Below are 23,434 nucleotides of genomic sequence, written 5' to 3'. Positions count from 1 at the left end.
GGTAATCTGTAAAGTAAAGGGTACATCCTATTTAATCAGACGAAGAAAATAAAAAGGATCAGTTTGTGCAATTTATTATTTAAGTGGTCCATTTATACGATCATCGCTCATTCACTTAACGTAGCGGTCCGCAGTCCGCACACTGGACCGTTCGGGTAACGTCAAATCTTATCCGATTCCAACCTGCATCTTCGCTCTGGGCAAATGCTATGTTTTAAATAAATCTGCGTTCAATACGGTTATCAACAGCCGTATTTATGTATTTCCCTTCTTGTGTGTTTTGATATACGAACTGATTTGTCAATATCGCAGACCGAACACTGCGTCATTATTAGAGAAAATTGTTTTGCTAATATGTACCTTCATTGAGTACACGTATAAATCGGTCTGGAACAAGTAGCGATTTACCCTTGCAGTTGCACAGGGTCCATATCGGTTCCGTATAAGTAATCGCACAGCCACAGTTTATTGCCAGAGGTTATTGTTTACAGTGTTTGTTGTTTACTGAAGTGTCCTGATTACGAAAGAAAACGCTTGAGCTTTTTACCCTAAGCAGTATCGTTAAAATAACTGGAACAGCAACAGAACGCCGGTCAAAATCTTTCAGGTTACGCACGAGAGCGGGAAGACAAAATAATACAAAATTTCAAAATTTCGACGAAGCGAACTAAACTTTCTGGTATTGCGAGTTTATGCAAACAGACGATGCTCATAAAGTGTCCGGATCCTAGAACGACAGTCCTTTGGCCGATTGTGCTATAAGGTGGAGGTTACTTCTGTGTGAAAACGTCAGCTGCCGATACATTGCCGTGGCCAGTGCCCGAGTCAGTCTACTTTTCTAGCTGTCGTCATGTAAAGAAGCCCATTGAATTCCTATCAGCTTCAGTCGTAGTACCACGCATCCAGGACTGCGAAGGTCACATTGGTTAAAGAAGCAATGTCGAGTTCTCGGAGATCTAGCGCGTCCCACCGTTGTGAATTGTCATCCCGGCAAAGGCAGTTGAACCTAATAATCAAAGCATTCCATAACATAACGAAATTGGTCTAGTACAGTCTCGATAGGAAAAATTATCCCCAAGCTGTGGGGAACGGGTTCCTCACAAAAGATTAGTTGATTGCCAAACAAGAGAAAAACAGAACAGAGGAAGAATGGCCATGAGACTTATCAATTCCATAAGATCCGCATATCAGCCGCCACTAAGGGCGACTGTAACCGGCAAAATCGTCCGGACGGATGAACCGTCCGCCGGACGCTTTTGCCTGTAAGCCGGCAAAACCGTCCGCCCCCGAATATACAGTCCGGGATGTCCACAAGATCGAATAGAGCAGAAAAAACTGGGTGGGCAAAATTCACGGCGGACGTTTTCTTGGACCGCCGGACGGTTTTGCCGGCTTACAGGCAAAAGCGTCCGGTGGACGGTTCATCCGTCCGGACGATTTTCCGGTTACACACGTGTGTACGAGCGCGCCACTTACAGTTGCAAAAAACTTCGTATACCGTTCCACTGTTCCGGATAGCTCACCGTCCGCATCCAACGTTTATGCAGGGCTGTGATCTTTTCGTAGACTCGCTGACTGACGGCCGGACAATGATCGTTAGCGGCTGCGAGCAACACTCGGCAGTGCTCCGCGGCTGTTTCCGTGGAATGAAAGCGCAGAAGCGGAATGTTGATTCCCAAGTCATCTGACGGGTGATTGCGACAAAAGGCTAGTTCGGACTCCGGTAGCTGGGATTCGTCATCGGCCAGCAATATTTGCTCCGCTGATTCGACGAGTGCTGACGAAGCGGCGAAATTAATCAGCACCAATTGATCGCAAAAGCTCATCAGTTGCGACAGCGCGGCGCACTGGAAACAGCCAGTGCGGGAACTGCGGAAGATTGTCAGGAAGGATTCGGAAGCAAATGCATTATCCCGGTTCTCCAGGCTATCCCGGCCGTCCTTCACAATGATGTAGGGCAGACGGAAGGGTGTGGCCTGCACCACTGTAATGATCGCCGAAATAATCATTTCTAGACTAAGCGCCGGATAACCCTGACATGTTCGATTCTCCGCAAACGCCAGCGTGTGGGTGCGTTTGGTGATTAAGCGCTGTAGCATGTTGACCAGTTTATACGTAAGGTATTCGTATTCGATCATCAAGTCGCAATTCGGTAGTTGGTTTTGGCACGCTGCACCCAGGTCAATAAAGATGCTTCGGTTGTCCACATACTGGCCGCACAGCATTTTCCACAGCGCACATACTCTGATAACGACGAATGCAAGAGTCAAAACCAAAGGTACTCCAAAGGTCTGAATCGAAAAAACTGGTTTTATGGCACCAGTTATCCCGAATGAGGTCAGAAGAATTTGCATGTGTTGCCGTCAACCAGTTGCCATAAGTATAACTATCGCCTTATCTTAATAAAGAAGTGGGCCCAGAAGTATTGTTGACTTACCGAAGCTAAAATTTAATGAAATTTCACTATCGCCATCGTACGCTACGATACAATCCAACGTTTACTGGTAAGTTTTACAAGCGGATTAGTATCGAACATGATAATAATATTGAAAGTTACCTGCTCGCTCGAAACTGGGAATCCACATCGAGATAACACAGTATCCCACCCATAACTGGATGAGAAAGTTCATTAATCGATATATCCGCCGTATCTGCAAAAAGTGGGTTGTTCTTTTTTTTCTACTTGTTGGGAGTCATTCAGCAAACGGGGCACCACTGGCGAATACATTTGTGGGGCGTCAAGACATTATTTGGAAGAGTATGCCGTGTTACGTTATTAACTGCAGTTTTTTTGCTAGTGTTGAGATATGTTAAGATTAAAGTGTATTACAATTTGTAAGAGACGTTATCTTTGTAATTTACTGGCGAAAAGGGGAAAGGTCGCCTCTACAAGCACACAACCTCACCCTTACCAAACTGGCGCTCACCGCACGCAATTATGCCCACGCTAACCGGCGGCGCCAGAGTTCTCTGTGCGAAATAGTACTCGCAAGCTTTCTTCAGGGCATCGTTAGTCCAGAACATACTCCGACCGTTGCGGTCCAAGTGCATTTCCGCGCAGATAAATGTGACCGTATCGGAACCCAGTCGCACGAACACTCTACAGCCGACTACTATTTCGTAGTACCCACAGTTCTGTGCGTGCTTTTCCATGCAGCTGAACTCCATTTGGTCCTCGCAAAGTGAATACCTAAACTGACACTCCGAATCACACTCTCCATCATACCATTCCCACGTCAGATGGCATGTACGGGCAAGAAACGGTATGATGCAATCCACGTCGGGCAACAAGCTTGCTTGGGGAAAGCCGACGACATATTTTTTGTACAGGAACCCCGTGGTACGGCCGAAAAAACATTTGCCATCGTCAGGATCCGGTAACTCTTTAGTCATGTGATTCCGCAGCAAGATATGACAAGCCGTAGGAGACGGATTGATTTCGGTAGGGTCTACATCATCCAGGAGCACTGTGTAAAATTCATCGTTCCTGTCTTCAACAACAGTAGCGTCATGAAAAACCATTGGGCCGCCATTGGTTTCACGTAGTGCTACGTACACCGATTCGCCTTGACGTGAATGCCCTAAAATTCGGTAAAGGAAATGATGCGGCCACAAGCGGCTGCTATGGATCCACTGGGCAGTGATTGTGCTGGCATCGAAGTCAATGAAGAAGTAATCGCCGTCAATATCCTGAACGTATCCCAGCCACCATTGGCCATTGTAGCGCTGCACCAGCACCGTATTCCCGTAGTTCAACACGCGGGTGTTTAAGAAGAGCTGGCGAAAATAAAGGGATGTTGCGTTCATAATGTCAATAAAGAAAAAAACTTGAACATAAAGAAAAAAGCGAAGCAAGGAAAACAGTTAAAGTAGGTCTCCTAGTTCATTCAGATTGTCATGTTTACAAAAATTAATGATCTCGGCAAATTGGATTAGAACATCGTGGGGTGTTGAGCCGGATTCGCTACGCCGGCTATGGTCCACTGCAGCGTAGTAACTAGTTGCACCGATGCGCATCCGGCATCCCCCTAGTATGACATCCAGTACATGATCGAAGTTCAAAGTTTTCGGGTGATACTGTACGAACTGTATTGGAACAGCTTGAAATAAACTGGATTTGAACTGACGTTTAAAGCTTAAAAAAGCATCTGTAATTTTTAACTGCTTCAGGAAATCTCCATTGTTTTAAATAAAGAAGTTACATATCGTATCCTAGCTATCAGGGTCTATGAATGCTACGTACGTTTTTATTGATCGGACTGCGCACCACAATAAACTCAAACTTCAAAGGTCTTCTCGACTTGAAAATAACGGAATAAAAGTTATTTTATTGAAATTTATTTTTTTATTGCAAACGGTTTCAAATACAGTGAGTGCATTTAATTCTGTGATTTGGAAAACAACATGTAAAGCGGCCACAAGCTCGAAATTAGTTGTACCGAACACAAGTATATGTAGTATGTACATTATTGCCGAATAAAAATATTTTCTACATAACAAATTATACAACGAAGCACTTTGAAGCAGCATGCTAATCCATGGTATAACCAATAACAACAAATAACCGCTGTTGGAAGCACTGAAGCAGCACTTTAAGTGTAAGGCCTCATTGCATCAACTAAGAGTTAAACGGCGACCGCGGCACTTTTCTGCAGCATCCATGTCGGCCAATTGGAACGTCCCCAAACAGCATTTCCACTGGCACATTATGAGGCATTGCAGAACCCACCGGCGGCCCCGTGAACAGACTTTTCGGAAAGGAGGTTGGCGAGTGTGCAGCGTGCAGTACTGGCGGCGAAGTGACCGGAAACGAGCTAGGGAAAAGCATGAAAGCTGCGGGCGTTACGAAGGGTGCTTCATCGCTTGTATCCAGTCTGGAATGGTGCCTGTGAAAAAGCGGCGATGGATCGGCGTGACGCGCATGCAGCTCTGCCGGGGAATGTGGTTTCGGATGCACGTGATACAGCACGCTAAAAATAAATTCCCGTTAATTTGAAAAAAATTTATAACCACTATAAATAATTATCACATCTTCAGGTATGAATGACAGAATGATTTCGCTATGTGCAAATGGTAAACTGATTTTTTTGTAGAAACGTTGCAAATGAAGCTCTTACTGGTTATCGACGTTCAGTTTAAGACGGTTCTCAAGTTCGCTGGAAATGCCACTGTCACTGCTGTTGCTGGAACTCGTTGGCGATTTTCCCTGTAAGATCAACAATACAGTAATGCAATTTTATTGGCAATAAATAATTTTTAAATTGATTATTTCACTCGGTTTCTTTAGTTACATAATATTAATGTACTGCCTGCTACAACAGTAATATAAAAAGTGTTGCTTTAGGAACAGTCATGCCGCTGATGCATGAGTCATTTTGACACACATGACATGCATTGAAATGCATGTCACAAAAGGCTCCAGTGTTACGATTAACAGTGTGCCACAATTACCTGAATCAATGGATGATTCAGCAGCATGTGCGCCGATGACCGATTACTTGGATGACTATGAAAGCATTGCTCCAAAAAATTTGCAGCTGCATCCAGAAACTGCCGCGTGTCGCCACAACCCTGTCGTCCGAAGTCTTTGGTGTAATACGGTTTAGTGCCATTGGACAGCGCCGCAATGATCTCACTTGTCGTTGCCAAGTTCACTAGCTTTCCGCTCCCGTCTTTGCGCTTGTAATACAGGTCGTGTCCTTGTAACATCTCCAGCAGAATGCATCCCAACGCCCAGATATCGCAGGCACGACCAAGATTACCAAAAGCCTGGTTGAACACTTCCGGTGCTGCGTACAGAAGAGTTCCCTCTCCGCGAGGCAGCTCGTTCTTTCGGGTAACGGAATTTTGCAGCTGAATCATCAGGCCGAAGTCCGCGATTTTTGGGGTGCCGTCGGCGTCAAAAAGGATATTTGCCGGCTTTAAATCGCGGTGCGCTTTTCCGTTCTTGTGCAGGTATTCGATGCCTTTTAAGATGCCAGTTAAATCCCGAACGATGTCAGCTTGTTTATACCGCTTGCCAGCTGCGTTGAGTTCATCGTTTTTATGCTCCAAAGTGCCGCCTAGAAATAAATTAAAATAACTAGATGTAAAATAAATAAATTAATTGATGTAAAAAACGGAAATGCAAGTTAATAAAATCAATTTAAAATCAAATAAAAAAACGTATAATTATGAAATAAATAAAGTTATATTGATATTAATACGCTCAAAAAAGGAGATTTTACTTAACTTATAATTTGTAATGAAATAAAAAGAATAAAATTTTTGAAGAACTTCTACTTTTGCTTAAAATTTAACCGTGTTAACTACCTTCACAATATTCCATGAAAATGCAGACTTCCGGTGCGTTATCAAAATACGCGATGTCCATATAATAATACCGGACAACATTTGTATGCGGATGAGCGTTGTTGGCCACGACTGCCTTGAATTCTTGTACGCTTTCCCGGAGAAGTTCGTTGACGCTCGATGACGTCAATTGGATCCGTTTGACTGCGAACTGCCTTCTGGAAATCTTGGCTGTGGCTAAATATACGCCGCGGCTTAATGCGCCTCTTCCTAAAACTCTTCCCATAGTGTATTCGAATGGTGGCCGGTAATCAGTGAGGTGAAGTTGCAGAATAAGATGGTGGCAGATTTCACCGTCAACATGCGCACGAATCGCCGCAGCCATGGCTGGAAAGAAATTGGCTGATTTGCAAGCGATGTCCTCGCTTTTTCAATAAACAAAATAAGTACATAAAAAAGGATAGCAAGTTGTGACTGTTAATGCAGTACAGCAGACACGTAAAGAAATATTATTAAGTCTCTCGCAAGAAGGAACATCCGTTTGTGAATCATACAGCTCTAGGCAGTGTGAAACAGAACACAGCGTTTTGCACCTAGTAAATGCAGCGGTATGAATCACTGTTAATGCAGCCTGATATCGTCGTCAGATGAGGGTTGCGATAACGACATTCGGGCCGCCGTTCCCAAGTATGATTATGTATAGGATGACTACCAGATGCATTTCAGTTTGGCCACTCCGACAATGATATGTATGGCAGCCCCAGGAAGTGAAGCAGTTATCACAGAGCGGAAGCTTTTTGTTTTACTGTGAGCCGCGAACTGAAAATTTTAAACAGTACACCCACATTCCACATTCATAATGCAACACGCTATACGAGCTCACAATCATAATATAAAGTGATTGTGAGCTTGTATAGCATTACGAGCTCACGAGCTCGTTAGGATGTACCGTAGCGTACGAATGCGGTCATTTGGTATACATATTCATTTCGCTTAACACCTTATTCGTAGAAAGAAGCTATTTTAATAAAATCTTTGCTCCATGCTAAAAAGTTTCTTTTACGTTTTTACTGTGCCAAAAAAAAACTGTGGCGAATAGCATTGGGGTACTGCAGAATCAGCAGTACCTCGTTTCATTGCGTTTTACGGCCCCGCACAACCTCTGACTCCGACTTAGACCACTTTGCTGCTTACATCTACATCATCTATATATTTCGCTTCTTCAAAAAGCCCCGTTTAACTTACATTTCCTTCCCAAAACGGGTTTGCAACCTTTTATCACCAGGCAACAAGTGACTTGCATTTGCCTGGTACGCCTGCTTTACCTTCGTTTCATAAACTTTGCTCACCGTCGTCACCGATGATACTGGGGATCCTAAGAGACTAATTACGTTTCTGTCTGAGCATATGTCTGCGACCGTTCCCTGTGCTACTGAGGCGGGAATTCTCCTGACGCTCAAAACATTGTCTGGGCAACATAGTCACGGGAATCTCACCTGGGCAACGTGCGGCCCTGCAGACGATGGCCAGCCGAATCACCTATGTTACCGGCGGCAGTCCGCGAGTCAAAACATTGGAAACTGGCCTGGCATGAGTGCTTAAACCCAAACACGAAGCTGTCATTCCCATTGCTTTTCTTTCCATTATATATTCTCAAAGATGATGAAAACGTGAAGAAGTTTGATAACAACTTTCCCAGATTGTAGTACCGGTATTTTAGCGTTACTTGTAACCATCAATTGCGAAACAGAGCCCTTGTGGTTCGCAAAAGACAGCGCTGCAGACTGCTTTTTCTGTCTACCGGAAGGAAGGATAGAAATCTATTTCTCCAGAGCATGTAGCCTGGTTAAGGCTGTACTTCGGTAACGTAATCCTCTCGTTGGTTAAAAATTGTTCAAATTACAAGTGGAGTATGAAAAAACAATGATAACGCAAGGAAAACAGGCATGTCGGCAAAAAACCCTCTGGTAATCATCACAGCTACGAGGAGGAAGCTAATACATATAAGAAATTAACCAATCAATCAGCAAAAATAATTATTAATAATACTATGACGTTAAATCAAAGACGAAAGGGCAAGTGGCGTGTATTACATTATTTACAGATGAAACGCGTATTTTGTTACAAAGTAGATATAAAAATTTTTCTTTTTGTTCTGAATGAAATAAACTATAGATTAAGGGTCTTATTTCTGGTATCATGGATAAGAGAAGCCTTATTTGCCGGTAAAGATCTGGGGTCTAGTGCGGTTAACCTTTTCGGAGCAGCTTTATGCATTTCAGTGTTTTGGCATTATGTATTAATTGACGTCGCTTGTGCATTTAACGAAAATTGTCAATACACGGTAGCGCATTTTGAAACAGTGATTAATGCACAAGTAAAATCTTCCGGGGCGCTTTTCTGTAATTTAACGGATAGAAACCAGGCTGAAATCACCGTGAATGTGTTTCTGTAATGTTTATTACTTTCTACACAATTTCACTAGACCCGTGTGATTGATGCGTCTGAATGCTTGATTGTTTTCGACGACCGGTGGACTTGACTATTTTTAAATGTCAGCCGACGTCAGCTTTTAGATTGTCATAATTGCTGGTACAACGTCTGCAACGTTTCATAATTTTGCTTCGGGAAGTAGAAACAGACTATTGTACATGCACAATATTATAGCATAAGATACAGTACAGTACAATACCGTACATATACAATGCAGTTGCGTACACACCGTATATAGCGTACACACCGTACAGTACAGCATAATTGAAGTACATATACTAGCAAAGCATCAACTTGCTGAGCATATAATAATTATGTCCTTTTAAAAAACGTTGCAACATCGCAAAAACACTTAGAACATCAAGTGCAGACATCGTTTGTCTAGCCATTAGGTAGTCAAGTTCGTCGATCGTTGGAAAACAACTTTATTTAGAAGCACCAATCAAACCGGTCTAATAGAAACTTTACAGAAATTACAGTCATCGGCACGCGTAGCAGGTGGGGATGTTTTTCAACATGTACGGACGAGTCCGAAAACTTAAACATGAAACATTTATAACTCGCTTGTTTTCCTTGTTATTAGTCGTCCATAAATCACTGTAAATTTGGTAAATTGCCGTGGTCAAGTGCAGAATTTTTCTGTATCCGCGTAATTGCTAACGAAGATCGGTTTCGTGATATGACTTCTGGAACACCTGCCTTGAGTTAAACATTTTAAAATTTTATTTTACGCATATTTCCCTAGTCGGATTTTGCACGGACAAACGGTTTTCACGGCAGTGCATACATACAGATCATCTGGCTGCATAATGCCATGAAGAAATGTTAAAATGCGCTTGAGGGTGCGTGAAAGAGAAAGTTCTCGTGAACTTCCCCAGATACATTTACTGATACAGATTTCCCAGATGTAACGATTTATCAGTGCCGGCATAGTATAACGAGTCAGCGAGCGAGACGGTTGCGAACGAGACAGCTGCCAGTTTCTGAAACCACTGCACTTCATGTGTTCCAATATTTACAGATACTTTGCATTTCTTCGCCGCCTATTTAGTATGCTGTTTCTGCGGACCAATTACTTCTTCAACTGCCATGCCGTATCACTGTGTTAGAACCATACAAACGAACTGACGGACTTAATACGCCGTCTTCGACCAATTAAGCAAGACAAAACCAGCCAATTAATGGACCAATCGACCTTCGACCAGTTAATCCATTAAATCGTAATAGATGAATATCCCTTGCGGATAATTTTATAACCGTAACATCATGTTGCGCGAACGAAAAACGTTGGTGATCGCAAACGTTCTTTATCATTCGCAAGCAGTCCATCGTTTTCTCCACACTGAATAAGCTTCTAAATTTATTATCGACTGACTACAGTCGGCTGGTTCCAGGGTTCGTGCAGTACTCTTATTGACACAGCCTACGATAATGATAACGAGAAGTTTCCTCATTGGTAAGAACTTTTCCTGTCTAACTATTTTTGGTTATCTCGACATTTATTAATATTTGCTCATATTTGTAGAATTATTTCGGAATATTTTGTAGTTGTTAACCTTAAGCATATATCAAACAATTAGCTATTAACTGTCTTGTTTTTGAAGGTATTTCCATTTTAATTAGGTATTTAGTTAGTCGCTTTTTGAGGTGAACCGATGCGCGGAATTTGTTCTACAGCATAAAGCAGACAGTTCTAATGCGAAAAAATACAAAGCAGGAATGAAAGCTCATAATCGCGTGCTTTTCCAGCTGGATTATTTCTGGCGTTGGTAATTGCGCAAGGACAATATGCGCAATCCCCATCGTCGCCATCGAGGCACCGCGACATTTCGCCGCCGACAACTCGTCGCAGGACTTTTGGTCGCAGACATTTCGCCGCGAGGTCATCTCGCGGCGTTTCGTCGCGGGACATTTAGTCGGCTGGACATCACACCTTGAGACATTTCGTCGCAAGGCCGTTTAGACGCCGATACATTTCGCCGCGAGGCTGTTTCGACGAAAAGTCCACTTTAGCAGACAAACTTTCAATCAGGCCAATCGAAACAGTCTAGGAACACCTAAAAATAATTCAGGAACACTGAAGATAACAACCTAAGAAACCTTAGAAACCCAAAAAACCTAAGAAACCTAAGAAACCCAAAAAATCTAAAAAACCCAAGAAATCTAAAAACCTAAGAAATCAAAGAAGCCTAAGAAACCTAAGAAACCCAAGGAACCAAAGAAACCAAAGAAACCAAAGAAACCTAAGAAACCTAAGAAACCTAAGAAACCTAAGAAACCTAAGAAATCTAAAAATCCTAAGAAAACCTTACAAGTAACCCGGAAAATTAAGCGTGTCAACTCTTTTGCGGCGAAGTGTCTGCGACCAGACGTCTTGCGTCAAAAAGTCGCAAAGTTAAAATGTCTCAGTGCAAATTGTCCCAAACCGAAGTGTCGATGCGTCAGAATGTCCCGCGTCAGAATGTCCCGCGGCGAAATGTCTTCGCGGCGAAAAGTCGTGCGTCGGATTTAATTGCGGCGAAATGTCACACTCCCAAATGTCCGGGTGCGGCCATGGACGACCGCTAAAGGCTGCGGAATTCCCGTTGTTGTCAATACGGTGCCCATTCCCGATGCGTCTCGCGTATGTAATTGCAACACTTATTTTGCCCTCAGCTGTTCATAAAAACCGTTTTAAATTTAAGTTTGCCGGACGATGGTACAAATATCGGCATTCCGGCGTCCACACCACCAACCAGTTCGTTGATCATGTCGTCCTGAACCGCACCGCTCTCCCGTTCACCACGACCTCCGCGACGGGAATGATCCTGCGCGCTGCGCAGTATAACACCCCGAATGATGCGCAGTGCGCGTACCGTTTCCAGGTCGGTAAGTACGGGGTTAACGGACAGACTCCGGCTAAAGTCCTTTCGTCTGTTGACGGTTACGTTCCTGGTAAGCAACTTCCGGTCTCAATACTGACACTACACCAAATCTAGATAATAAAAATTGCTTACTTGACGCTCGTTTGTTGTCTGAAGCGACAGTCAACAATTATTAACAACCAAATTGTGAGCTAAGATAGTGTGTAAAGCCGAGCGTCGTACCTGCCACGCCCTGCACTTTCCGTGTACGAGCATTTAGCATGGTGGATGAACATAAAAATTATATTGATATCGTATTAACATTTACTCTTTATCGTAAAATCGAAAACTATGACGACCGAATTTAATGAACACATTAATTAAGCTCAGAATTAAATCAGTTATGATTACTTAAGGCCAAGGCTAGTTCGGCTTAATTCAGATGAAGAAGGCCGGTTTTATAAGCTTTTTAAAATCGTATCTCTTTCTCGATACATCTGTCTGTCCAGTTTAAATCGACAAAAATTCACAATTTTAAACTGATAAGATCGGTTTACAACACACAGTTTAAAGTTTCAATCGAAAAAATCACGCTTAAAAATTAACTAGTCTGCAGGGAACCATACAGAATTTTAGATAAACCACCCAGAAAATCGTAAACGTAGTTCTCCTGCACCTTGCGAGGGCTTTTTTTGATAAAAAAATTTTAAACTTCAAAAACCTTGAAAAAAACACTTTTAGTGTTTCGATTTTCGTATATAACTTGAGTAAAAACGATTTTTTTCAAAATCGCTCTCGCAAGTATACTTCCATGGGTTTTCTTAATCCAATGCATCAAGTTTGAAAATTTTGATATGCCCTGGATTTGAGTTAGTTTTCAAACCTCATTTGGCGCATTTCGAACGGTAGCTTTCGAAAGTTCAGGCAAGTTTACATCAGTCAAAGGCACGTTGACTGTCTCAGTCCACCACACAAACCAAACCATAGTGACTGTCCAGACAGCCGATTGTTCGCTTCCTACCACACGGTTCGTCGGTGTGATCAAAATCTATTGTCTTCGATGTTTGCTTTCATCCACTGACCAGTGCTCGGTTTTATGGCGGTCAGTAAAACAAAAGATGTGGATCACAATTCTGCATTCTCCATTGATTTCATCGCAGGTGCGCTAACTGCGCTAACTTGCATAAGCGTTTGTAATGGTGAGCCGGGCCAGTCACTGCTTGCACCATCATTCAGTTTAGGCAGCTAACTTGAAAAATTCATATTTCATAACCCTGCAGTTTTATAGCTCTGATTATGTTGCCATCTAATAGAGCAGTCTTCATTCTATAGAGCCGCTTCTTTTTGCAAAACGGCGCCTTATGATTAAAGCCGAACTAGCCATGGCCTTAACATAACTGCAGCACGGTTGCAGTTTAGGTGCTACGGTAGCATCAAAGTTATTATGTACTACGCACACACTTATGCAGAAAAATTAATCACCGGACTTGTACATGCATTTATGTAGTTTAATGTGAGCTGTATGTGCTGCAATAAACAGTATGCAGCAAAAACTGGTGGTTATTATAATTAGAAAGTCCTTAATTAAATTCTAATATTGCAGCTGCCAGTGACATGAACATGCTCGCCCTTGATATCGACATCTTCTACTTTGTCTACATCTGCTTGAGCCCCAACTACAAGACGGGCATGTGCGACAAGCCATCGTTCCACGTGCTGACGCGCAATCGCCCGGATAAAATGACGGCGGATCAGCTGGCATCCGTCGACAGCGTCGTCGATGCTGCATTGGCCCCGTACTGTTTTTCCGCTGCCGACGTTCCGCAGCAGACATTCACCGACAGTAAACCCTTCTGCACGCTGATAGAGTATGCCGCGGCGGGATGCGCCCTCAACTCGATAACGGGCCTCATGAATGACATCGGGAACGCCACCAGTAATTAGCGACCTGCCAAGTTGAAACGGCAAAACGTGTTCGTTCGGACAGTAACAAAAATTTCTTGCCTACGACCTTTGATGTCTAAAATATTTATGTATTTTTTCTATGATAGGTTTTCGTAAATGGGAACTTTCTAAACTATGTTTCTGTGCAAGCAGCTGCAATGCCGGTAAAGGGTGCACAACGTTTCACTTTTAATTGTTCCAAAAAAACGCACTGAATATTAAAAAACCATCATGTACAAGCAATAACAGCTTACATGTACTTTACATATACCGTAAATTGTAGAAAATTTTCCAAGCGGCGATCCAGTTACGGTCCACTTATAACGTCGGTTTAAGCACTTACATCCTTCCCAAGGCGATCAGCACATTATGTAACCAAATTTTTTCGGTAGGTTCTTCTTAAATTTTAGCATAAAAGTCAATAAATAGATTTCAAAAATGTTGCGTTTCAGTGGTTATCTACAGATGGCGCTACGGAATCCTTTCTCTGCCCATATGTGCTTCGATACCTTTCAGCCTATTTACATAAGTAAAATAGAAATTTGGTTCCCGCCAGCACTTGCTTTGTAGTTTTGTGATACATGGCAGGCGCAGTCTCAAGTGGCTTATTTTCTTAACGGCTACCCGATCACGCACGGAACCAGGATTCTACTCGTGTACGCAACAAGGGCAAGCTATTCACCGGGCAGTTGCATGGAACAGCAGACAATACAACCGGTCTTGAATCTTTACCCTTTGCAGCAATTTTTATAATTCCGTCGACTGTCGACGCAGTTAATCTTTTGACATTCAGTGGTCACCACGGACACCAGGCTCATGAAACAGTTGTCATTGCCTGCATTCTACTTTTTTCTCTGACGGTGTGCTGCAAATTTCTACACTACAAAAAAATACGAAATTCAGTGTCGACTATATAACCAATATATTCCGCTGTTATCGGTCAACTTTTGACTTAATTTTGCCGGTAGAGCAGTCATACGGAGGAAGTTACTCTTCAGTGCGTGCATTTAACGCAGTAACCGTGATAATCAACGGTTTGCTGCGGCACGGTCGTGTCGTTGATAAAGTGCCGAACGACTTGATGATCGATTTCTGCCCCATGAAGCCGCCGGTTTTCGTGGAATACGGGAGCATTTTCGATGGTTCGCGCCCTTTGAAGGTAACCACCGTGCGCTGCTCCCCAAGAGATTTAATGAAACTGAGCGATACGAAGTGCAAGCACTGATGCGCTCCCATCCGGACGGCATCTGGACATGGTATCCCGCCGAATTGTTGACCGTTATCGTGGGCATGCACGCATTTTATTCTTACGGAATCGTGGAGGTACAGCTGGAGCAGGGGACCGTGTGCGAACTGTTGCCAGCGAACCAGATACGCTATGTGAAACAATACGGGCCGCTGCGTGAAACACACAACACACTCTTAAAACCGTATTTTGAACAAGCCAGTGTTAAGAAAAATTCAATAGATAACAGATCCATCATTTCTACATTAGTTTGAAAAATTCACCATGTACAGTTTCACAAAATTTCATATTGCAATGCGCGTATAACTGCGAAATCGAAAATACATTTTCTTTTTAAATTGACAGCAATGAGCCAATGACTATGCGAGCAACTTACATAATTAGCACCGGTCGGCGGTCGCAGCGTTTGCATTGTATTGCAGTGCTTTTATAATAAACATCCTTGATGCTACCACTGATAGCATTGAAGGACTCAAAATGCCGTCATATTTCTGCGGTAAGATAAAGACTCGATTACAGCCTTCTGTGTTGCACGAAAGGGCCGTTAAATGTATTTAATTACTTCGCTCTTATGGGCTCAGTCTTTCAACAGTTGAAACTAATAGAAATTAGGGAGAAATTAATATAAAATTAGTATAGTTTTTGCTAGCTACGTCAAAATATTATGGAAGTCCGCATTTGCGCGGATGAAGCGAACGTCAATAAAGTAAGAGTTAATCACCAAAATACAGATTCGTTTACATAATTCTCATCGTCAACTACAGTACTGTACGTCCTATAACAATGATGGGTACGAGTAGAGATAAATCCGCTCTTTTTGGTTCGAATACTGGCACAACAAACGATCCTGGCATTAGTGTAAAATAAGTAAAAGGCTGAGATGTTTACAACATACCAGCTGGCATTTCATTAAAAAGTGCCAGTCTCAGTTAAAATACTCTGTAGCATCCATCCAGGACTGCAATCAAAGAAACAATATCTGACTGACGGAGATCCATGGTGTCCCATTGTTGTGGATTGTCGTCAATACTTTCATCGGCAGTGGGCTAGTGGGCGTAGCCAAACACGAATTTAATTGTCAACGGTATTGCATGTACTCGTATTATCTTTGCCGTACTGCCGCACTATTTCTGATCACTGGTTTTTTATTTTTTTATTTTATTTTCTAACCGACCTTTCCAAAAGTTAAAATTTAAGGGAATCTCGCCATTTATCGACAGTGTTGAACCGTCCATGTGGTGGGTGGTGCAAATACTTAAATTAGAGCTCAATAAGTGGCAACTTTTTCTAAAACTTTAAATTGTCAAAACTGTGTTTAGGAAACAAAACCAAATGATGCGCAAAGGCTACACGGATAACCAAACTTGTAAAAATAAAATTGGTGTCATTATAATAAGTAACATCTAGTACGGCTTAATAAGGCAATGATATTCAGTACACGGAATACTACCGTAGTAATAATTAAATTCATGTTTGGCCACGCCCACTGGACCGTTGCCGATAAAAGTAGTTTTTAAATATACTCTGTAAATTAAAGTCGTCCGCCGCTCGCTCTGGACCTGGCTCCTTGGTGCAGCCGCCATTTTCTTGTACGCCGCGTCCATCTATTTTCCACCTTTTTTACTGGTCAATACCTCTGTTTGGGTATCCAAAACGTTTGGCCCGGCTGACGGTGGTATTGCCTTCACCTGTTTTGCGGCGGGCGGATCGGCAGTGTTTTGCGTGCTTAATCTCGCGGGGATGTTAAGAATTCCATCGCGGACCGGGATTTTCTTTCGGCCATGGCTGTTAGTTGCACCTGCACGAATAAGGCATTTTCCTTGTAGAATTACATTGGTTATTTGCCTCCTGTTTCTCGTATTATGAATTTGCAATAATTAAAACGTAGCAGAGAATTATCATGCATATTTATACCGCTTTCCTGCACAATAAATGATTTATTGCAACTAATTACGCATAGGTAAATATACTGGGACTGTAAAGAGAGATTTATCCCGAACAAAGTACCGAATACACTACATAGCTTCTGCTGTTTGCTCTTTTACGGAGATTTAAGGATACTTCGAAGTTCGTCAGCGAGATTCGTTTGAAAAATATTCGTTCCTGTAAATTCGTTTTCTTAGCGATCCTGATTACGATATATGTACATAAAATGTTACTCAATGTCAGCACAATATTAGAAACAATTATATGAGAAATTTCGTGGAGAGAATTTTTTCTGATTATAGAAACATCGAAGGACTGTTCTAATATCTTATAAAAATTAGCCGGATAAAGCAATCGCAAAGTAAGGTTGCGTTTTTTGATCATAATATCTTCTACGTCAACTGGTGAAGCCTGTTAAGGAAATTTTAGAAAGTGATTACGGCGCTTCTGACGATCACGTTAATTTCCGCTTACAGAAAAAGCCGCAGTGTAGAAGGCAGAAGCGCCACCGAGCGAAGGTCCGCAGTCATCATAGCGGTAATACTACGACGATTGATATTTACCTTTTTACTATGCGGCCTGGGACGGATACTCCACTTGAGCTATCCCTATAACATCTACATTTTCCTGCAAGATGCGGTACCGTTCATTCCACCATGGAGTGCGACCATGGGCACAAAAAATTTTAACGAGGGACACATCGCCGGAAATAAAACTTCTCTCGTGGTACGTTTACACTCATGGCTAATGACTATATTTCCAAATTAATTAAAGAACAAGATCTTCAATATAACTGCAAAAACTCTGAGGCAACGAAAACCATAGCATAATGAGAAAAGCTGCTAACGCCATCACATTCAGCATTTTCAGAATCTGTTTAGAAGTTCACATGCATTTTTTAAACTGTTGACTGTTCACATGCATTTTTTAAACTGTTGACGGTTCACATGCATTTTACTTCCTAAAAATTATCCTTGGATGCCGGTTCTGGCTAGGGGGCTAGATAACTTAGACAATAGTAGCAATTCGAGTTGCTAACAACACTGATGTAGTACGAGGATAATAGTTTGTAACTGTATCTTCTCTGAATGGTATCGTAGCCAGGTTTGAACAACCAAATGAATTATTAAGATAACTAGCGGTGGTTGTTAACCACATTATTGCACGAGCGCGAGCGCCAATACCACTCAGTAGTGGTACTGGGTTTGTGGAATTGGAAAAGTGAGCGGTGACGCTCTTCGTGGCGTCAGACAAATTTATGCTCTTGACGATCAGTTAATTGCAGCACCTCGCGCTTCGCGCTCGGTGCAAACAAGAGCGTAGCTGAAAGAGAAGAAGCGAAGATAGTTGGCACGAAGAAAGACGAGAGGAAAGCAGAGAATTCACGTGGTTCCAAATGATTGCCAAAACAACTGCACCACATGTTTATACTATGCAATAAAGAAAACTTGAACGTTTTACCAATAAATTTTTGAAATGAATGCACTGAAGATGTCCTTCGCGCTGTCCCTAGCACTTCATTCTGCTCAATTTAACAATATGGTGTTCAAGTGTACATTAACGTGGATACCGCAGCATATGATAACTAAACCAGGACGGATTTACATGGGCTAAAGGATACACTACAATCTCACGTTCCTCGTATTTTTACCAGCTCAAAATCAGCCCACAAAACTGTACTCCTGCGTACAGCGTAACGTTCAGATTAAACGTCGGATTTTAGACAAGTCAGTATGGAAAACTGCTCCCGTTGTACCAAAATATACCGAGTACTCGTGTTGCAGACCCTGGAAGGGATTACCGCCCGTATGGCTTACTGGACAGATATGCGCCCGCACTTCGATGACACCACTTATGCGACCATCTTCCCAGACGGCACTAGCGATCCCCCATGGGGCGCAAAATATGTCGCCCTGTTGAGCTACTGTATCTCGGGGCCGATTGACATAATCACTGACCATTTTCTGTTGCTGGTGGGGCTAGCTGTTCCGATACTCTGCGGCTGTCGTTGGTACTCTTCACGCGTGGAAGCCGAACCAGCAGCGGACCAACCAGTTGCTGAAGCACCGGACCAACCAGTTGTCCCAGCAGCCGACCAACCAGTGGAGCCAAGCACAATAACACTGGAGATCAGCGTGGTTTACATGCTGACCGGCTCTTATGTCCTGTGTGGTGCCTGGTACAATGCAACGCCAAAGATCTTGGATTTCCTTATTCCTGAGCGCGCATGGCTGCCGGTGCAGACGATGACGCTTTTGACTTGCATCGCCGGAACAGTCTGGTTGTGGAAGAAGGTGCGGCGTCCGCGTTTCCACTGTCAAATGCGTGGCGAGTTCATGCGACGACGAATGGTGTCAAGATAGCGTTAAGCACTCTTACGTTGCATTGGACGTCTGTTGTCGAGTGGCTTTTTTTGTTTTTTATGTTCTGATGTTTTTTGTTCCCGGAGAGAAGCATTTTCCTTTATTATTTGCTTGGACATTGGTTCGCGCCGCTTTGTGCCTACAATCTGATCAGGTCTGACCCAAGCACCCAGCTGGACGACCTCTTTTACCACGCATTTCTGCTCGCTTCCTTTTTGGATGCATTGTTATTGTTGTGCTAGCACAGAATAAATAGTGGCATCCATGTGCAGGAATAGTGCGGAATAATATGCTTGAAATGCTAATGAAACAATTGTTCTTATATCGTTTTATGCAATTTGAAGACGAATGCAGTTTTGTTGTTTCGGTGACTTCTGCCGAATAAATATTATAGCTTCTCGTTAGAAGTACTACATATCAGAATATTCGAAGAACCGTGGGATCACACGAAATTACATTATTTCCGCATTACCTTAGGAAAGAATTATTTCCGTTCTTGCTGCGCCGGCAGCCTGGCGGCAAAGCGGTATACAAACAGTCGGCATGTTAGATTTTTGTTTCTTGTGACTGGTGAGTGATGTCAGACAGTACATCCTGTCGTTCACTTTTTATATTACAAAACATGAAACCGTTTACCTTCTCCCACTCGTTTTGGTTCCGTTAAGAAGTCTTCAAGTTTAACTGAAGTAATGCAACCATATTTACACAAGTAGGCAGTTTCAAGTAATGATAAAAGAGAACGACAATAATCACATTATGTAAACAGATTTAATTTTAACATACAGTGCAAGACTGAATTCGGGCGGACGATTGGGTCGTTAAACCGACCAAACCGTCCGGAGTCAAAAAAACGTCCTCCGTAAATTTTGTCCACCCTTTGCTTTCGCGTTCTCTATGCAGCCATTTGTTTTTGACAGGTTTTTCGAGCCGCACAGTTTGGTCGGAGCATTATTTCAGCCCAGGCAATTTGATTTGAGCATGAGCTGCACCCTAATACTTTGGTCGGAGTGTGATTGTAGCTTGTCCATCAGTTTTACGGTTTTTACCGCAAGCAGCAACTTCAGATGAGGTAGTTTACCAGTCCACTAGTGACCTTTGAAAAACTGCCAACAGCATTTTATATCTCTAGAAATCTTGCAGGATTGTACTTAGTTCTGTTCGGCGTTCGAAACATTTTTGTCGGGATCGAATTTTAGGTGTCCGGCATGCGGGCATGGGGCATTATTTAGGGAGTATATTGAACGATTTTTGCAGGGGAAGTGCTTCAGATTCATAAAATGCAAGATTGGTGCGTTAAAATTGGTGCGAAAACAAGTTACAGAGTTGTTATGCGCAACAGTTTTGTGCATAGCAAAGAATGAAATTATTCGCCATAATTTTCACTTGCAACGGACTACTGCGGAATTTTTGAAACGAAAAGAGAATCTCTGATTTCGTGTGTGACAGGCAAGCACAGAGAGCTCACAGATGACTTTATTGTACAAATAAAGTGGAGCAAATGCCGCGTGAATGCGGGGAAAAACACAACAAAGGCCAGTGTCTGGCAGAAATCAGCAAGTCAAGTTGCTGCGAGCTAGTTCTAGAGCGTAATGAAATGTAGAGAAAGAAATGTGCTGGCGGCAACGGCGTCACGCTGTCCAGACACATGGAATGTGAGTGCGCAGACTGGACTCGTATCCAACGCGAGCGAATATACGCTGAGTCATACAGCGAGAGAGAGGAGCGAGAGAGCAAGTATGCTCAGTGAGTGCGCCCGCGGTGTATCCGCATAGGCGGAGAGTGCAGTGCAGCCACTCACGTACGTACGAGAGAGGGCGAATCAGCATGTGTGCAGTGATACGCATACGCAAAGTGGCGTATCTATCACGCAGGCTGTCGTGCCTCTAACATGCCTCTGGGCGGGAATCCGAGCTCCTGCGAGGATGCTCAGACTCAGTACCGCGCCAGCGTCGCACCTCTCCGGTCGACCCATGTGGGGTCGCCGGTACGCGTCCTCTTACAGTGGGAGTCCGGTGTCTTGTTGACCGTCCCATCCATCACTTCCAGACCCATGAGAGGCAAGCAACTCACGGCCGCAAATCTGGAAGCCGCTCGGGGTTCGTTGTTGGACCGGTATTGCTTCTGTTGGCCTGGCATCTTGCTTCTGTTGGCTCGCGGAGAAAGTAAAAGAAAAGTAATGACGGTTAAACAGCGCGAAGTAAAGAGTAATAAAGTTTAATCACAATTCCAGTGAGCAAAAAGTAAATGCAAAACAGATCTGGTTAGAGATTCTAAGTAAAATACAATTCCGTTTGTTAGAAAATGTACAAAAATACTAAAAAAAAGATCTGTCCGGGGGCTTATTCCGACTAGGATGACGTCCACGGGTCTTGAGTTTCCACGGGGTCTCCTGTCTAAATGCAGTCCGGTGTGTCAGGTCCGGGGCGTCAATTCCCGGGTTACCTAACGTAACCGGTAAATCCGTACGAGGTCGGGTAAGCATGGCTGACACTTACATCCGACTCGTGTTCATCCGTTCCGGAGTGAGAGGCACTGTCGCTGTTGCGAATGCCGAAGCATCCTCTCTGATTAGGGGGAATGGACCAAGGTCGTCGGACCAAGGTCGGCCTACCGGCAAGTTAACCGGCGGCAAGGGAATTCGGCGAAGTCCCGAATTCCAAAAGTCAAGTCGGACAAAACCGTACTTGTGTCGTGCAACTTCCGTGGTCGCCAAGTGGTAACGCCGATGGAATGTGGTCGGTTTAAAACCGTTAAATCTGCTACCACGAGCCTGGTTAAGACTTTTCCGAGGCGAACTGGCTCGAAGGTCCGGTCGGAATTGTGCGTTGACCCTCCTGTCTAAATGCAGTCCGGTGTGTCAGGTCCGGGGCGTCAATTCCCGGGTTACCTAACGTAACCGGTAAATCCGTACGAGGTCGGGTAAGCATGGCTGACACTTACATCCGACTCGTGTTCATCCGTTCCGGAGTGAGAGGCACTGTCGCTGTTGCGAATGCCGAAGCATCCTCTCTGATTAGGGGGAATGGACCAAGGTCGTCGGACCAAGGTCGGCCTACCGGCAAGTTAACCGGCGGCAAGGGAATTCGGCGAAGTCCCGAATTCCAAAAGTCAAGTCGGACAAAACCGTACTTGTGTCGTGCAACTTCCGTGGTCGCCAAGTGGTAACGCCGATGGAATGTGGTCGGTTTAAAACCGTTAAATCTGCTACCACGAGCCTGGTTAAGACTTTTCCGAGGCGAACTGGCTCGAAGGTCCGGTCGGAATTTGTTGCTCCTCCATCCAATAGTAGTTCATCCGACCTTCTGTCGGTCGAGGATGGGTATCCGACCTGAGGTCGGTTGTAATGTTATCCGACCTGAGGTCGGTGATAACGCACCTCCATGGTCGACCTCGGTAACTCGTGTTATTTAGGCCCATGTGGGGCCAAACAAGTCCCGTTAGGTCGAATTCGTCCATTCCGAGGTCGTTTCCAGTTCTGATCTTCAGTTTAGTCGTCCTTCACCGACCTGTTATCGGTGACTCCTGATGTCCGACCATGTGACTGGTCCGTTCGAAAGTCGTATCCCGGCTAAGCCGCTGATGTTCCGGGCGGAACCGAGCGATCCGGTGTTCCTAACCGACTTCTGTGGTCGGTTGGACCGACCTGAGGTCGGTAATAATGTTATCCGACTGGAGGTCGGTTACTCCAAGTCCCAGGTCGATTGAGGTCGAATTCTTACATCCGGAAGTCATTTTCCGTGAATCCTTACGATGGCGTTTCCATCCACCGACCTGTTGTCGGTTACTTCTCATGTCCGACCCGAGGTCGGTTACAACGTTATCCGACCTGAGGTCGGTGATTCCGTAATTCCGTGTTCAACCGAAGTGAGTTACGGTATGCAGGCTCAAAGTGGAGCCATACAAATCCGTTTCGGTGGAATCATCCTCATAACCGACCTGTTGTCGGTTATTCCACTTCATCCGACCTGAGGTTGGACATAGTGTTATCCAACCCGAGGTCGGTGATTCTTCGTCCAGGTCGGTTCCGTATGTCAGGAGGTCGGTTTAAGCCTCTGGGCACTCATCCGATCTCTGCGAGGTTTGTTTGGAGCGATGGTCTCTTCCATGCCTCTAACATGCCCTGGTTCGGGTCGATAACTTTGCCTCTGGACGGGTCCGAGTCCCATCAGGTTCGGCGATTCCATGGCGTCTGTTGGCCATTCAACATGTAATCCAGGTCGCTTGTGGCATCAAGGGACTTCTGTGGTCCCAATCCACAAGACAGACTCTTTGGTTTCAGACCGGCGTACAATTCTCGCGCCTTGGCAGCGTTGTGCCTCGGGCCCCGA

At 43.9% G+C, this 23,434-nt stretch overlaps 1 protein-coding gene across 1 annotated transcript; it reads right to left on the bottom strand.

Moving 5' to 3' along the window:
- Positions 1 to 4,368: 4,368 nt before the first annotated feature.
- Positions 4,369 to 6,923, bottom strand: LOC129596872 (serine/threonine-protein kinase 3/4-like). Its single transcript, XM_055494270.1, has 4 exons — positions 6,313 to 6,923; positions 5,452 to 6,062; positions 5,118 to 5,206; positions 4,369 to 4,970 (listed from the first exon to the last, which is right to left on the bottom strand). The coding sequence occupies exons 1-4, from the start codon at positions 6,674 to 6,676 to the stop codon at positions 4,619 to 4,621; spliced, it is 1,416 nt and encodes a 471-aa protein (XP_055350245.1). The 5' UTR covers positions 6,677 to 6,923; the 3' UTR covers positions 4,369 to 4,618.
- Positions 6,924 to 23,434: the final 16,511 nt, after the last annotated feature.

The sequence above is a fragment of the Paramacrobiotus metropolitanus genome, unplaced genomic scaffold, assembly GCF_019649055.1.
Source record: "Paramacrobiotus metropolitanus isolate TYO unplaced genomic scaffold, Prichtersi_v1.0 Parri_scaffold0000097, whole genome shotgun sequence".
Taxonomy (NCBI): domain Eukaryota; kingdom Metazoa; phylum Tardigrada; class Eutardigrada; order Parachela; family Macrobiotidae; genus Paramacrobiotus; species Paramacrobiotus metropolitanus.
Note: the sequence above shows the minus strand (reverse complement) of the source record. Positions and strands in the feature narration are given on the sequence as shown.